The sequence below is a fragment of the Girardinichthys multiradiatus genome, chromosome 21 (genome assembly GCF_021462225.1).
Source record: "Girardinichthys multiradiatus isolate DD_20200921_A chromosome 21, DD_fGirMul_XY1, whole genome shotgun sequence".
Taxonomy (NCBI): Eukaryota; Metazoa; Chordata; class Actinopteri; order Cyprinodontiformes; family Goodeidae; genus Girardinichthys; species Girardinichthys multiradiatus.
This window is the reverse complement of record NC_061813.1, coordinates 31,890,278-31,908,647: the sequence shown is the minus strand read 5'-3', so window position 1 is coordinate 31,908,647 and position 18,370 is coordinate 31,890,278. Positions and strand designations below refer to the sequence as shown.

General features: G+C 36.3%; 1 protein-coding gene across 1 annotated transcript in view; it reads left to right on the top strand.

Moving 5' to 3' along the window:
• Positions 1 to 18,370, top strand: part of LOC124858401 (cadherin-7-like) — a 205,626-nt gene that overhangs the window by 126,879 nt on the left and 60,377 nt on the right. The window contains exons 5-8 of the mRNA XM_047350423.1: positions 4,669 to 4,836; positions 10,899 to 11,086; positions 15,280 to 15,533; positions 16,592 to 16,728. Of these exons, the coding sequence (XP_047206379.1) occupies positions 4,669 to 4,836; positions 10,899 to 11,086; positions 15,280 to 15,533; positions 16,592 to 16,728 (747 nt within the window). The remainder of the gene's footprint in view (positions 1 to 4,668; positions 4,837 to 10,898; positions 11,087 to 15,279; positions 15,534 to 16,591; positions 16,729 to 18,370) is intronic.

Here is an 18,370-nt window from a genome sequence, read left to right as displayed (position 1 = left end):
ATTTAAAAGAGACATAGCCAGTTACCGCTAATGTTGTTGATTCCAAAGGTAGCACAACTAAATATTAGGTTAAGGGGGGGGGAATTACTTTTTTACACATAGCCAGATTGGTTTGAATAGATTATTTCCCTTAATAAATTAGAATCATCTGATAAACTGCATTCTGTATTTGCTCAGATTATTCTCGTCTGATCAGAAAATATGTTTGATAATTTGAAACGTTTAAGGGACAAAAACATCAAAACCAAATACCTTTTCATTTGTAACTGTTAGGCAAATCTCACAGCAAGGATTTGATGATAACGTTATTTAATTATATTCTATGCTATGCAGACCCCCTCTCTCTGCACAGATGAAGAACCTCTGCATGACAAATGTTTGGAGCAGCTGTCTTGGGGACAGGGGAGTTAGCCCATGTCATTTTAGTAATTCAGCGTATAAATGTTTGCCCAACTGGCAGCAATTAGTTGTTTAAAGCATGGAACCTTAGAAATTAGATGGTCAGGTGATCATTACATATAAGAATATTAAAAAAAAATAGAGATGTAGACACACACAATATACAAAACAAGATGGATCACAGAGACACGCACACATTAAGTTACAGGACTTGATGTTTCACAAAATGCACTTCCTTTTTTCACATTCAGACCCATGTCAAATATTTTTACCATGATTTGTGGCAAGGTATGAAACTGTTATCAGCAGTTTAAACTTAATAAACAAGGATAAATTACTCAAAAGCTGGTCAATTTCTGTTGTTTATGACTACCTGTTGGATTACACTTTAATACACAATATAATACAATAGTGTAGGGACCCGAAACAAGATGCAGGTAGGTAATTTTTCAATTGGATGATTAAACGGCTTTACAAGGGCTGTCGTGGGTTAAGAGCATTACATTAGCACTTTTAACATAAACCAACTTTGACTGAAAACACATGTAACTTGCAATATACTGTATGGGTACCTAAAGACATCTGCCTTTATCCGCATACCCTTTTATTAAATTGAATCCTATGCAATGTTTTATGCAATTTTTTAAGGATTAGAAATTGAAATTCATCAGGTTTCAGCTCCAAGAACGAGGCCCTATTTTCATCTTCTTTATCAGACTGTGAATATGATAAAGCACGAAAATATGATTCATTTATTCAAGAACTGTGCTCTGCGGCTTTATGTGGTTCTTAATGAGTAATCTTCCATACTCTGTGGGAATCTTTAATAAGTGCCATTTAATGAATGAAACACGTTGTGTGGCAAATCATTAACTTTGAAAGCACCCCTGATTGCTTTTGAAGGATTACAACATTTTTCTTTGATTTAAATGGGCTGCGTTAATTTTTCTGGAATTATCTTTGCATTTAAGGGATAGATTAGAAAAGTGCCATAAATAAAAATATTTTCCTCTTTAGTCGTTTGTTTACCACAGCTTGGCTCTGTGCTTTTGTAGCTGTTATTTGGAGGGGCTCAGGTGAAACTAGACAAATGGCAGTTACTTGATGCCAGCTTTGTCACATCTCTTGTCTTTTCTCGATAGAGATCAATCATGACAGCGGGAATAGACAGATGATTCCTCCCCTGGGGGCCAAATTGTCCCCTTGTATGTGTTCACTTTTGTGACAGTGTCTGAACATTTGCCTCATCATACATCTGACTACTAAACTGTTTTGATTGACAGGACCTCTCAAGCAGAGAACACACACCAGTCACAGTATAAGAGGCAACAGCCAACATAGATGTTAACTTTGACTCGCAGACTGCTCAGAATTGCCAACTGAAGGATTAATCTTAACTGTCTTTTCAAGTCTGAAGTGATATCTTCAGAGCAGTTAGATGGCAAACTGCAGCATTCAAGGACTTGAGTGGAGTGCTTGCCAACAAACATAACAGGTGGATGTAATCAAAAACTGAATTACAGTTTTACTTAGCTCCAGCTGTTTTATTATGAGCTCTGATCACAGTTAATCATATAATAAAAACCGTAAAATATACACAGTGTTGTAAAAAAGTATTTACCCATCATATATTTCTTCCTATTGCTTTGTTGTCATGCCTAAAGGTTTCAGACCATCAAATCAATGTTATTATCAGACAAAGCTATCCAAACCAACCAGACCATATGTGAAAAATCAATTGCCCTTAAATTTAAGAACTGGGCAAGTTGTACCAATCCTGAAGCAAAGCAACCTTAGCTCATCTCACTACGACCACCTTGTTTGACTTTGGTGTGACGGTCTTTTACTGAAATGCTGCATTAGTTTTACACCAGATGTGCTCACCTTCCAGAAAGCTCCACTTTTGTTTTGTCAGTCCACTGGAAATTTTCCTAAAGGCCTAGGGCGTCATCGGGATGTTTTTCTTTAGGAAATATTAGACAAACCTTTGTGTTCTTCTTGGTCAGTAGTGGTTTTGGCCTTGCAACTTTCTCGTGGATGATGTTTATGCCCAGTTTCTTTCAAGCTCTTAAGTTCAGCGCACTGAGCTTAACTGTGGCCAGTGAGGTCTGTGGTGTTTTAGATGTTGTTTTGGGTACTTCTGGACCAGTTTACCACTGTTTCCTTTTTGTTGGAGTTCCAAAAAGCCTTAGAAATGGTTTTGTAACCCAGTCCAGACTGACAGAAGTCGATGACTTTGGTGCTGAATTTCTTTACATTGGGGCAAGTAGGTACATCTGCAACAAGGGAAGGTGTATCCAAGTTAAAGGAAGGTGTAACCTAATGCAAAACACCTGACTGGATGAGTATGTCACCATGGGCGTATCTTTAGCTTAAGGGCTTATCTGATTAGTTACTTTTCAATGTATGTGTCACGGTTCTGTCTTGATATTGGACCCCACAATGCAGATGAGCCGGCAGCGTGATTTTAAGTGAAAAAAAAGGTTTAATTACAAAAACTCACACTTAGCAGGAGGCAGGAACAAAACAAACGGGCAGGCAAGACAGGCATGGCAAGATCAAAAAGACAAGACTTGGTTTTAGAACAAGACATGAGCATGAGAATGAAAGATGTTTCCGCAAAGACTAACAGAACAGGTGTGAATGTATGGCGTGAAAACCAGGTGGAGTAAGGAGACAGATTAACTTGACGCAGGTGAAATGAATAAACTTAATTAACAGAACAAAACGTGACTGGAGCAAAACAGAGACTCTTGAACACAAACTAGAAAAACATGAAGCAAAAGCATAAACAGATCCGAAAACCAAACTTGACAAAACATGAACAAGACGACAAAACAAAAGCATGACCAGGAAAATAAACAGAAACATGATTCAAAACAAAACAGTGAAAAACATAAGGAAAAACCCCGAAACCAAAAACCAAACAACCCTACATCATGACAGTATGTTTATACACGTGCACAATAAAAACTGAGGAAAATTTTTTAAATAATTCTGAAACAACAACTTCATGACTGAAGATAATTTTATCTTCAGTCTTTTCATCATGGATTGCAACTGCCGAAAGAAAGGAAAAAGAGGGAAAACTGAGACAATGGATGGAAAACAGGGTCAACAGAACAAACCAATTAATTATTGTGTGGATGAGAGGCATGAACTTTCAAACCTCCAACTTAAAGTCTGTAGATATACCCCTCTCACATTGGGACATGATGAGTTATTTTTTGTGTAGATATTGTTACCTACTTCATGTTGTCAGACAGATTCAATTAGGTGATGACTTGATTATACAGGTCAGGCACTAATCAGGTTGGTGCAAAAAAGCAAAAAACTGAAGACGTTTAGCTACATTGCTAATACTGGATTGCATTTAAAATGTAGTTATGTCAATTTGTGTCCTCTGTCTAAAGTTTAAACAACTCATAAAGAAAATAATTATTTAAAAAAAAACTATAAAAAAGTCAAAATATTTTGTCTGCTAATGTGCTAAAAAAATGCCTGATTGAAAGTGTGAAAGCTAATATCATTGGCTAATAAAATAAATAATTTCTTACAAATTTTTTGTAATGAGTAATTTTGGGGTTTGAAATAAGTTCTTGAAAAACCTAATGGCTGATTTAAAAAAAAAAAGCAAACACACAACACTGCATACAAATTACGAGTTCACAGGTTTTATGAATACATTGTGTGTGGTATGCCAGAGGTAAATAGGAGGAATAACACCCATGGAGCATGCCTTGTCAATCTTCCTAAAAGTCTTAATAAACGTAGTCTTAATCTTTTTGAGGCTGTGGTTAAGAATTTTTTCTTGTGCACATTTTTATGTCAAACCTTATCCTTTTAACTTAACTTTCCATTAATATATGGACTAAGAAGAGCCAGCTTCCTAAGCAATAACATTTTGTGCTCATTCTTATTGTAGAGGTTGTCAGTTACTGTCTGTTGGTCTTTCCAAAGTAAGAATGTGCAGGCCAACATTCTGGATTATATAATATTCTACTTTTCAAAATTAACAGAAATAAATGCCTGAAATCCATTTATCTGTGTGATTTATGTAACATATGAGTTTCACATTTTGAATTAAACTATTTAAATAAATTTACTTTTTGATGATATTCAAATTGATTAAAATTCACCTTTCAATAAAGTGATCCATAGGTATGGGTCCCTTACTAACCATAGTGGGATATTGAGATGGGATTTGTGGCAGAAAGAACCATTGTTGTCCTGTTTTCTCTTACTCTCTATTGCTTTCTTACTCTTCAGGTGTCATAAGGACAGCTTTGCCCAACATGGACCGGGAGACAAGGGACCAGTACGTGCTGGTCATTCAGGCGAAAGACATGGTGGGCCAAATGGGCGGCCTCTCCGGCACCACCTCTGTCACGGTCACGCTTACAGATGTCAACGACAACCCACCACGGTTTGCTCACAGTAAGATACCTTTTTCTGACTACCTCCACAGTACATGCCACGTTCAGCAGCTACTTAGCAATCAGAATGAAACCTTTCTTACCAATTTTTTCTCCTGTCAGACTACAGCTGTTAAGATCTTATATCACTGGAAGACCACTTGAACTAAGAGAACCTAATGAGGGTACTCGATGAACATAATGGTACAAAGAAAGCTGGCATGTTTTTTCACTCATAAAAGAAACTACTTTTTCTACATGTGTTACATTTTCTATATAACTTTTTTATAAAGAAAAGCAACAAGTACTGGTTTCCTGTAATTTTTGTTGAATAAAGTTTCACAGAAAATGCATAAAGTACACTTTTTAAAATTATTAATACCCATTAAAACTTTTCGCATTTTTCTATGTTAAAACCACAAACTTTAATGGGTTTTATTGAAATTTAGCAGTATAGACCAAAACAAAGTAGCACCTAATTGTGAAGAAGAAATTTGATAAATGATTTTCAGTCTTTTTCAAATAAACATTTGAAAACTGGGAAGGACATTTGTGTTCAACCCTTCCTATGTCAATACTTGTAGAACCTTATTTTAAATGACACCTACAAGAGTATGTCTCTTCTGGCTTTACACATCTATAGAGACTGAAATGTTTGCCAATTAGTTTTTGCAGCTCTAACAGAGCTTTCAAGCTCTGTTAGTTTGAATGTAGAGGCATCTATGAACACCAATTGTCAATCCTTGCAACAGATTTTCAATTTGATTTATGTCTGGTTTAGGTGAAGGGCCATCATTTTCTGCTACCTGTGCGACCCCTTCTCTTTTCCAATGGTTATAATCAGTCTGACAGAGCGATGTATCGCCAATCCTTGTGCTTTTTAGTATAACAATGACCACCAGTGGGCCCTTGATGGACAAACTTTATCAATGTATTATTTTACTTAGTACCCTACACATAGCCCATTCTGAAATGGCCAAACTCTAACACTCAGTAGTTTATTCTAACCTCACCAACAACCCCGCACCATTCCAAACCCTTTGTGAAGTGCCTTGAGACGACATTGTGTTGTGAATTGGCGCTATATAAATAAAATTAAATTTAACTGAATTGAATTGAAATTTTGTATGTTTGGAGTTGTACCATACTCTTTTCATTTTCAGATTATGTTTTTAATAGTGCTTTGTGGAATCTAAAAAGTTAGGGATATTATTTTAGAACTTAAGCCTGTTATAAACCTTTCAACAAATCTTTCCATGAACTGTCAACTGTTCTTTGGTCTTCAGGATGCTGTTTGTTTATTAGTGTTCTCTAAAAAACCTCTAAGGCCTTCACAGAACACTCAGTGGAAATCTTACAAAGCTGGACTCGTATTACTAATTAGGTGTCCTCTGAAGGTAATTGGTAGCTCTGGATTTTATTTAGGTGTATCAAATTATGAAAACAGAGATAGAAAATGTGAAAAAAAAATAAAGGGAGATGAATACTTCACTTATGTGGAAGAAAATCCTCCATTTAATTGACAAAAAAATTTTGTGCAACTGAATTGCATTTATATTTTCAGCAAGCATTTGGAATTTTACAGAAAAATGGAAAACCAGCCTTCTTATAAAGTGTGCACCTCCCAGCTTCATTCTTCATCAAAGACGGTTGTTCCTTTAGCTTTGGATACCAAGATCAATCAGGTTTATTATTTTTTTTTCTTTCATTTTGTCAGCCCTTTGCAGAGGCTACTAATGGCTTCCAGGAAAAGCTTTAGAATTCAAAGGTGTGCAGTGCCTCTCAAGATAATCCCAAAGCACTGGCAATCGGTTTACGGCTGATAGCCCCACCACTGGTCCGGCTGCCGCACAGTCAGCACTGGACTGCCATGAAGCTGAGTCAATTTGCCATTCCCTATTGGGAAAGAGAGATTCAAGTTTGCAAGACAAGTTATCAGTGTTGTTTTAACCCAGTGCTGTCACACTGAGAAGAAAGAGACTTAAGAAAAAATCTGGGGGTGGTTTACTCCTGCTGTTGTGCTCACAGGGTCATGGGTCAGAATCGACACACTATTGTAGAGTGTCAGAGCAGATTGAATTCAGGTTGGTTGAAGTAGGTGTTAGTTCTGTGAGAAGACAGGCTCATGATAGGCAAGGAGAGGAGGTGGGTGCAAGGGTAATAGGATGGGAGGGAAGTATTTTTTGGGGTCTTTTAAAGAGCTGCTATTCCATGGCAAATTAAAAAACCATTATAAAGATTACATGGTGGCAAACAATGTCAGGCAGATTAGCATTTAGACTGTGGCTAAGGGAGACACTGAGGAACACAGAAAGGTCTGGTAATGAGCTCTGCCATGGTGATTGGGGAGATTATGATTATGAATATGATTCCTTCTTTATTCTTGTACGAGTACTTTAAATTCAGGAGATCAAACAAAAGCATGGAGAACACAATAGAGAGTTTTTGGAGTAATAGAATCCTTGAGTGGACAATTTTATCCAGTGAAATGTAACAAAGGGATTTAAACGTGACTCGTGTTGTTCTTTTCTTCTTGCCTGGACAGCCTCTAGGAGAAGAAATCTTTCATTTGGCTTCATCCATTCTCTTACAAGTAAAACTTCTGGAACACTATAAAGTTAAATTGGTCTTGCTGTTCTAATACAATAATTCTCTGCCATCTGTTCTACAAAATTACAACATTCTGTGCAGCATTCAGCAACATATGGAGATTCAATTTCAGCTATATACTGTACATTTGTTTCTGGCCAAAACTGTCAATAGATCACAACCGGTCCAGTCAGTCAATGTCTTAATTATGAATCAGCGTTTAACAGAAGTTTAGCTCTTTTAATAACTTCCTCTATGTGCTAGCTATACTGCAATGCTCATCCTTACTAGAAACTCTACTATTTTACTTAAACAAGTGAATCTGTCATCTTTATTTTTGTACTCATCTATGCATTCTTTTAAACAATGAATAGCCATGAAGAATCTATCATATATATAATCTATACTTGCCTTACATCAAATTTAATGGTTTATCAAAGTTTTGCTATTCTTACTAGCTTTCTGTAACTGTTAGCTTTACACCAATGCCAACACTAGCTTGTACTTAAAGTAGATGTGGAGATGCAATTTCAGCTATCAGATTGGCGCTGGGACATTTCACTTGTTTGCCAAGTGTTGTGATTATGAATGTATTATTTAATATTAATATTTTAATATTTTCTAAAAATATATTTTGGTCTGTTAAGTGTTGTCCTGTGAATACCAGCCCAATAAGGCGGTGGTATTAGGACAAAAGTGAAAGGGATGAGCCAAGCTCTGACATTATTGAACAGCAAAATTCTGTAGCTACACACATAGAATAAATTCACACAATTTTTTAAGATACAAGAATTTATTAACAAAAACATATCAACTCAAGTCAAACATATTTCAATCAACAAACTCTTTACTATGCTAAAACATCTCAACTAAACTACCAAGCAAAATAAAAGAATAAGGAAGACTAATGGGCTACGTACAATATAACTCAGTGAATCAAGGATGGGTGAAAACCATGACCAAAAGAGTGATGCAACATTACCATGCAATGTTTATCTTATCTTATCTTGAAGAATCTGGAATTGAAATTAAGTTAGTCTTGGACCTAACTTAGGCAATAATTGGTATACCTTCAAACAACCATTCACAATGCAAGATCAGATAAAACATTATTTTAATAAAATAATATTTTAAATAATGATTTGCTGAATAAAACCAACCTTCTGGAAGACCAATTCTAAACGGTGTATAATTAGTTGCATTTATTTATTGAAATAATATTTAAATAAATATTATTAAGGATATATTAAAGTAATATTTAGGGAAATATTATTTTGATTAAGAGCTAAACCTTTTTGGATAAATGGGTCTTAATGGTGTTTAATTAGCTGGCTTCATCTAGTACAAATAATATTGAAGGAAATGTTATTAAGGAAATTTCAAAATGATATTTGAGAAAATATTACTTTGAATGAGGACCAACAACCTTTCTGGATAAATGGTGTAGGTGACTCATAAGGTGGGTGAGCACGTGTTCTGAGCCATTAGCAGTTGGAGCTAACAAAAGAAGCTTATAGTTGTTACCAGAATAAAACATGTACTTTTTTAAAATACCACTACTACAGTGGCCAGTCTGTGTTTAAGAACAACCCTTTAAATAAAGTATGTCTTAACTTAAAAAAAAACAACAACAACACATCATCAGCTGAGTTTCTCAACACAAACAAAACAAACGTCATTAAACAAACATATTTAACTTTAAATAATCTCCTCTCCCCACACACTACCTCTTACGTGAATCGTGCTGAGAAGTTGTCCTGGGCGTTGAGGAAACATCGTGTGGGTAAACAAAGGGTTAGCTTGCAGCTAATCTCCGTAGCTGTGGGGAAGGGCTTTTAGCTGCCCCGGCAGAACCGTACGACAAAGGCATGTTCGGCTCCTTGAGCGGCCGTGATGCGGCGGCGTAGCTCTCGCTGCCTTGACGTGCGATGCAGTCCCGGCCTTCTTTTCCAGGCCATGGGGGAAATCCGCTTCCGTTAGGGCTGCTTCTGGAGGCCTCAGAAGAAAAGCCAAGTCATGCTTGTCTCATTACACCCTTTATATGAATGAATGCCGGATACTCGAACAACAAATCATTACTTAACTTTGTTGCATGTGATCGTACTCACTCTGGATCCAAGTTGAAGAGTTATATCTGTTTGCCAGCAAGGATACGCCATCTCTCCTTCCAGCTTCACTGGGACCTGTGTGGAAGAGATCTGTTTGTTGGAACGCGAGGTTTTTATTCCAACAGTGATGTCACGGGAAGTCCGCTGTTACCCCTCTTGTTCCTGTTCCTGGGCTGTTAGGAGTAGCTTACTGTGATTTATTTCGAAAATTCCAGGAAAGATCAAACTGGCCTTTAAATGTTGTAATCCATGGCTGGACCCAACACAATTCATACCCAATTGCAATTTCATTCTGATTTACTTCTGCTTTGTAAAACAGAACCATTTAGTACCCATAAACTTAAAATAAATGTCCGAATTGAATTATTGTAGTAGCTGAGTGTTTTCTTGAATTATAGACATAAAGTATGCTGATCTCTTGTAGATATTTTCTATTGTATATTATTGTCTCAAAACTATGTATTACAATCTATTTCCATGTATAGTAGTTCTGATACCAATCTGGGCAAGTTGGCAGAGAGAACTATTACCCCAGATCACTAAGACCTGTAAGTGACCTTCTGCTGGTGGATATAATTTTATTAAGTCATTTATTGATATTTCCTTACATTACACTATGAGCAAAATACAGAAAATTAACTTAAACTGGCCTTTGTCTTATTTTGTTCATAATGTCTCTTTTCTTGTTAGACAGTCTCAACTGGCCCAAATGAGAATTAGTAGAAACATAAATGGCAATAGAGTGTACTTTGAAATTTGTTTAAGATAATAATATCCAATTTAATTAAATAAAAGGTGACATTTGTGCATTTTTATGACAGTTTTTCTCAATGATTCCTTATAAAGATTGACTTTAATGAAAAATAAACTGATACACAATGGTTTAAGTACATTGGTGTGAAACGGTTTGTTTACAGGTACGAACTGAAAACAGGAACAGACAAAATAACATTGCATAGGTATGAATTGGCAAATTGGTAAAAGGGCAAACGGACTCTAAGCTGATTCAGTTTTAGCTTCTTTACTCCTTTATGCCTTCTTCTAAACAATAAACAGATTACAAACAATACTCTGAAATTTAACAAAGGAATATAAATGAGACTCCTTTACTTCCTGCTGGAACAGCCTCTAAGAGAATATTTTTTTTAATCCAGCCTCATTCATTGTCCTAAAAGCAAACCTCTAGAACACCATAAACTAAAACTGGTCTTGCTGTTCTAATAGCATAATTTCCTTTTGCTTTTTCTGCCGTCTTTACCACAAATTGTAGCGGAAACAAAAAGATTTATGTGTCACTGCTCCTGCCTGTTAGTTTAATGCAGGCGTACTAGTTACAAAAAATAGGCACATCCATTACAAACATCCACTCCTGTCCTTCCCTTTCCAGAGAGCTATCAGTACACAGTGTTGGAGTCGTTGCCGGTGCAATCTGTGGTGGCCAGAATCAAAGCGGCAGATGCTGATATTGGCTCCAACGCTGAGATGGACTACAGGATCATGGACGGTGACGGCCCCGGCATGTTCAACATAACGACAGATGAGGACACACAAGAGGGGGTTATTATCCTGCAAAAGGTACAGTTCAGAAAGCCGGCATATTGTCACAACAGAAAAAAAACTGTCAGTTTTTATGTGGAAATTGTGTATCATAGCACTAACATAGAATAGCATAAAAACTTCACTCTTTGAAGTCAAGTCTTTACGTATGTTCTTGTGGCAAAAACTCTTATGTGGACTGGACATGTGTCAGTATGTGATTCTCACAGTATAATAACCTTAAATAAAAATAATCACAGTTTCATGTGATGGTGTTAACTCAAACGTTATAAACATGACAAAACATAAATTGCTTGTGTTTAAAATAAAAAATAAACATCAACTAAAAAAATAATCAAATAAATTGGTTTTTATCTGTAATTTTAATAAAAAAGTAATTAGGATGAAAAAAAACATTTGCCTTCCTAAAAACTTCCTTTTGTTTTTGCTTTTTTGTCTCACTTCAGTCTCTCAGACAATTATTATTATTATTATTTATCTGGCAAGGATAAACTGAATAAAAACAAAAAATCTGTTTATTAAATAATAATCTCATTTGCAAAGAAAAAAGCTATCCAAATCAACCTGCCCTTAAGTGAACAAGTATTTGCCTACTTTATTAAATCATGAATTAAAAGTGGTTAACTACATTATTGTCATTCTGTTTCACTAATCAAACCCAGTCCTCATCACTGCTAGAGTTGCAGAATCAAGAAATCACTTAAATAGAACCTGTCTGACAAACTTAAGTAAACACATCATGTTTTGAGTTGAAGACATTCAAGAACAGATGAGAAAAAAGTCATTAACATCGATCAGTCTAGAATGCTTTACAAAGCCATTTCTAAGGCTTTGGTACTCTGGTGAACCACAGTGACAGCCATTATCCACAAATGGCAAAACTATGGGACAGTGCTGAAACATACCAAGATTGAACCTACCACAATTACCCCAAAAGTACATCGATGGTTCATCAAATGGCTACAAAAGAACACATAACATCTAAAGCGCTTCAGGCCACAATAACCGAAAGGGTCAGTGTTCCTAATTCAACAGTAAGAAAGAAACTTAACAAAAATAACATGTATGGTAGAGTTAAAGGTGACCACAAAAAACACAACAGCTTTTCAGAAATGTGTCTCTGTCTTGTTAATTTAAAGTAACACGGCATTTCGGAAAAAGATCATTCAACAGTTAAACATGGTGGTGGTAGTATGATGGTCTGGGGCTGCTTTACGTTTTTAGAACCTGTAAAGGTGCTGGACCATGAGTTCTGTTCTTTAACAGAATCCTGGAGCATAATATGCAGCTATCAGTTTGTCACCTTAAGCACAAGTGCGCTTGGGTAATGCAGCAGAACAATTATCCAAAGCACACCAGCAAGTCCCCCTCTGAATGGTTAAAAAAAAAAACATAAAGGCCTTTCAAACTCAAAAACCCTTCAAGAAAGACTGGACCAACATTTCTTCACAGCAATATAAAAACTCATTGGCAGTTAATATAAACACTTAATGTTAGCTGTTGCTGCCATTAGCAATTTTATTTTATCCACATAGGGTGGATAAAAAATAGTTTGGATAGCTATTTTCACTAAACAAATTAAATTATCTTTTGAAAGCTGCAGTTTGTATTTACTCAGGTTACCTGTGATCTAAAACATTTAGGTTCAACAAAAAAGCAAGTCTTTTGTGCATTGCTGTATAAGGAAAATTTTAAAAAGTCAAGATACTTTAGGTACAGCAATAATTGCAGAACTTAAGTGCCAATATGTTGTCTTTGACCAGAGTGCCTACAAGATTTGTCAGCAATAATATTTAATTAAATTCAAATGAGTGTTACTAAATTATTTATGAAGTCCATAAAGCGTTCTTGCCAACTGACATTACTTATTTTGGAAATATGGTATATGACCTACATATTTATATAGAACCACGCAAGTGTCATAGAGTAACTTGTGCATAATTGAATGAATTTGTTTTGCATTTTATCTAAAAAAAACATGGTTGATACATGGGTTACACATGGTGTGATGCAAAAATGTGATAATTATTAATCTCACAGTAAAAATATACACAAGCTTTTTTACGGACCTAAAACACTGAGACAGCCTTGTTATACTTGACGGTTTCCTACTTATTGAACACATTTTTGATTACAGTAAAGTCTTTACCGGGAGTGAAAGGAATTGATGTTGACAATAGAGATGTTGTGGTTCTTGGAATAGAGGAGACAGACAAAAATCATTCTCAGCCTTTTCATGTTAGATTTGTAATCATGAAGGTCACTGTGACTAGCCGTGGTTTTATTTTACAGTGAAATACAGTCTGCTTTTATACAAACTGAACATGCTAAAAAAGAACACAGGTAAAATACTGAGTGCTCATAACATCTACACAGAACAAAAAAACAAATGAACTCTGCCTGTAATTATTTAATAGGTGGGCGCTATCTGCACATACAGCGTCATACCCTTTGAAATTTTCCACATTTTGACATGATACAAACACGAACATTTAGCGCATTATTGTGAAGTAGAATGAATAATGAATAAATACGTTTTTCCTAAATAATTTTTATTATTGTTGTTCCGTATATTTGTATTGACCCCTGCTTTATTTCGATGCTCCTAAAGAAAGCCCAGGCAACCAATTGCCTTCAAAAGTCACCTTATTAGCAATTTTAATCATAATAATAATAATAAGAGGGTATCTGTATTTGTTCAGTTATAGAGGAAAAGTACTGGACATACTCACCTCTGTTTTGTGTGCTTCAGCTTGCAGGTAATGGGTCAGATTTCAGGGTTTTAGTCTTGAAATGGTCTCTTCAGGCCTTCTGGAAGTGACAGCTCATTGGTGCCTCTCCTTTGTCAGAGTGGTAGAACCATTGTTGGCCACAGGCAGTTCTTGTCAGACTGGCCAGTTTGATCCTTTGTTTGTTTCATGCCAGAATTCAGACAAACACAAGGCAGAAGTCATAAAACTCACCACACTCTCTTGTGTTTAACCATTTGTCACTTTTACATACATATCACCATTTGTATGTACACATTTTGTATTTTACTCATCTGTTAATTCTTTGTCTCTTGTTTTTTTTTTTTGCTCTTAATTTGTATCTGCCTCATATTCTGCCACTTGGCCAGGAGGGCAATGTAAATCAGAATTAGTTCTCAACTGACCTACCTGGTTAAAATAAAGTTTGAATGTAAAAAACAAAAAGAAAAAAGAAGTGAGTCTTTGGCAATGAAACTGTCAAATCAGCATGCTCAGTATTATATGCTGCACAGGGAGTTTAATAAGCCAGACAAAATGTTTCAGAAGCGTTCATCTTTGTATGCTTTCATCCACGCTGCATGCCTTTCTTTATAATCACTGTTTGTTCATTCATGGGACAAAGTCACTACAATTCATCATCAGATCACTTTGTGTGACAGTGTGTTAAATTTTATGGTGCTTGAGACCACAACCTTAATCGTGATCAATATCACCACATTGGGTAAATGAATATAACTTGATATATATATACAATCTGTTCATTTATCCTTGACAGAAAATGCTGATATTTCACAGTTGTACAGCCAAGGACAAAACTCACAAAAAACCTGCCAGTTGCAGCACTTTTTTATGTTTGACAAGTAACAAGGTTTCTTCAGAGTCTGGGAAAGTCTGGATTTTCATTTAGGTACGTCTGAGTGAGCATGACAAAGGAAAACTGGGTATGGAAAAATATTTGATTATCCAGACTTTAATCTGGCTCATTATATAAAAGTTGTTTAAATGGATGTTTGTCCACCTTCCATCCATCCCTTCAGGCATCCATCTATTTGTCATCCATCCACTTATCCATCTGTCCATCAGTTTGCCCAACATTCCTCTTCCATGCATCCATCCATGCATGTCCGTCCGTCCATCCATCCATCTGCCCACAGTTTATTTATTTATCTATCCATCCATCCATTCTTCCATCCATCTATCCATCCATCCGCCAGTCATCCTTTCTTCGTTTCATCTCTCATCCAGTCAGTAATTTTTGCAGATTTCATATTTAAAGGCTTAGCAGTATTTAAATATTTACCTTAAATGCCAAGTGAAGTGTTTCATGTTTAAAATTTGCTGGAAATGGGCCGAGAGCTCTGAAAATCTGAATCTGGAAATGTGGCATTTTGGCTTAACACCTGTGTGGGGACCTTCATGTAACATTTTTCCATTATTCTTTTGTCCTGTATTATTGTTTAGCCTCTAGATTTTGAGACAAGAAGTGGCTTCGCTCTACGAATAGAGGCCACTAACAGGAACATTGACTCTAATTTCTTGAGCCTGGGCCCATTTAGTGACACAACTTCTGTCAAAGTTGCCGTGGAAGATGTGAATGAGCCACCCATCTTTTCCGCACCACTTTCCAAAATGATGGTTTCTGAGGACGCCAAAGTGGGCACTTCGATTGGGAGAGTCTCTGCCCATGACCCGGATACCTCCAACAGCGCAATCAGGTACAAAAGCCATGCTTGTCTGCTGTGCTACATAATAAGCCAGAAATCTAATTGAACACAAAAGCCTCCACACTTTCCTTCCTTTCAACTTTTAGTTTTGCAATTAGTTTACAGAGTTTTTTGTAGAGGAAAATAATAATATCCCAAATATGCAAACAAATTGCCTCTCAACATTATCTACAAACACAGACTCTACAGACCCTTGAAAGTCCCCAATGTGGGTGTCACAAAGACAGCGGCAGATGGTAGGCGGGCCAAGGAGTGCTGCATTTGCAAATATAAAATGCCATCTTGAACAAGAGAAGGGCATTCCTGCAGGAGGGTCAAGGCCCGACACTTGCGCAGTGGCATTTATGACTCCAAACAAGCATTCATATTGTCAATCTGTGCAGTGTCACTCTTGAGATACCCTCCCCACCACCCATTCTGTTCTAATTGAATGAATATTGTATGGTATTCATGCTTGGTCTGTTAGAATTGTTTGTAATCTTAATCAGAAAATCTAATTACTGCTCCATTGTAGCTGTAAATTGCCTTTTTTGCCCCCGTGACTGTTATCAGAATCAGCAATATATTTCTCTACATCTGTTGGAATTAAAATTACTGTGGAACTAATGCAGCCACAAGAGTCAAATTACATTGCAATAACACCCCTTGGATATATGCTAATTGAAGTTATAATTTTCTCTTGAAAAATGAGCTTATGAGTATTGAAAGGGCTTGATAAGTGTTGTGTGTTGAAGGACGGTGTTCAGTTTGATCAAAATTTAATAGGCTTTTATGTCATTCGTGGTCCTAAGTTCCAAGTAAAAATTGTGATATTTTCTATGACATTTAGAGAACAATTGGAAAAAATATTTTATGAAGTTTAAAATCAATACACTGATGCTTGTATGAAGCTTATTATTTTAATGTCACACAAACTGGTGAAAAAGAACATAATCATAATGTTTTCCTCCAGGTTAAATAAACTGCGATACCATAATGTTAAATCAATACAAGTTAAATCAATTTTCACATATATGTCATGTGTAATTTAGATGAGTTTCTGTGCCCAGGTACTCTATTGACAGGAACACTGACTTGGAGCGTTTTTTTAATGTGGATGCTCTGAGTGGGATCATCAGTACAGCCAAGCCTCTGGACCGAGAAGCTAACTCCATCCACAATCTCACCATTTTTGCCATCGAGAGCTGTAAGTGTATCAACAGTATCCAACCTGCTCTCAATATGAGTGAAATATTTGCTAAAATCTCCACTGTTAGTCCAATCACTAAGTAACCATAATTAGCAATTGCACACATTAACCTCTACACATTCTACCTCCCTCATCCAATCAGTTGCAAGTGTCTATTGTTTGAACCAATAAAGTGAAAGGATGGCAAAAAACAACAACCCGATAGACATACAAGTTTGCCAATACAGACATGGTCTGGCGAAGCAGAAAAAATAAATTATAATTAATTATGCAATAAATGAAAGAAGCAAAAAAGGAAGAAAAAAAGGTAATTGGGAAGCTGAGTTCTACAAGGTTTTGCAAATTTTCCAGGAAGGCTGAATTCCAGGGAGAATCCTTTCCCAGGGGGCGTATTGCTTATTGCTGTAGCTAAATGTATTTTAAGACATGGTATAAAGCATTTTCCCATATATATGAATTTTTAAAGGCTAAAATTCAAATGATTAAATCTAAGGCCTTTTAAGATACTGCAAAACCCATGTAATAAAGTGACTGATATACAGTTTCAATCCTACTTATGAAAAAAATAAAGTTAAAGTTAATTCAAAGCCTTAAAGAGTGAGAGCAAAGGTTTCCTCAATGCACAGGTTGCATGAAAGTTAAACTTGTGCCGTTTCTTTCTGAGGGTACGCGATGTACATTCATATAAAAAGTACGCTCATTAGGTCATGCAATTACATTTTAGGGTTTTTCAGGTGTTCTTGTAGCATCTTGCAGTATGCTTTCAAGGTAAACTTGTGTTGGAAGGTCAGATTTGAACACGCTGGCAACTGTTTTTAATGTCCTTCATTTGTAGACCATTTTCCATACAGTTGGATAACTGATTTAAAATTATTTTGAGACATCTTTAAATCCCGTACCAGACTGACAAGCTGCAAAAATCTTAATGAAGGCCTCAGATAGTTATTTCAATCTCACAATAGTTCAACAGTCAGGTTTACAGCAAGCTGAATGTTTGAGGTTTGAACAGGACAAACAAAATGCTGAGTAACCACGCTCTCATTAACTGCACCGGATGAGATACTCTAGTGATTTTAGTCGTTTTAAGTGGAAATAAAATGTGAAGGAGTCCAAATGTATTCCACACTAGAAATATGCTTTTTATTACATTTTGAAGAACATTTTAAAATGTCATCTTAATTTCTTATTGTTTGGCCCAGTGTACTGCCGGGTCCTTTTTTCATATTTTTGTAACTCTCTTCAATTGTGGCTGTCAATTTATTACACCATGTACGTATTTAAGATTCTATCATTTTTCCTCTTTCTACAAAAATGCCCCCCAGGGTTTAGAACAGTGTCATTTAGCCTGTCAGTAAAAAATCGTCGCTCCTCTCAGACTTTCTAATGCCCATTAGTCTGCAGTACAGGGGAAATTATGGCACATAGTCTTGGGGTTGACGCACGGCTGTCAGGGAATGTTAATTTACACGCAGGACGGTCACTCTGACCTCCATGTCTCCCTGAGCCGTGGGGACGAGGTGCTGACTAAGGGCGGACCGCCTAACCCACGGGTGAACAATGTTAATGTGATGTGAAGAACTGCCACATGCCTTTTTTTTTGTTCATCTGTCAATGTTACAAGGACATGAACACCTTTTTT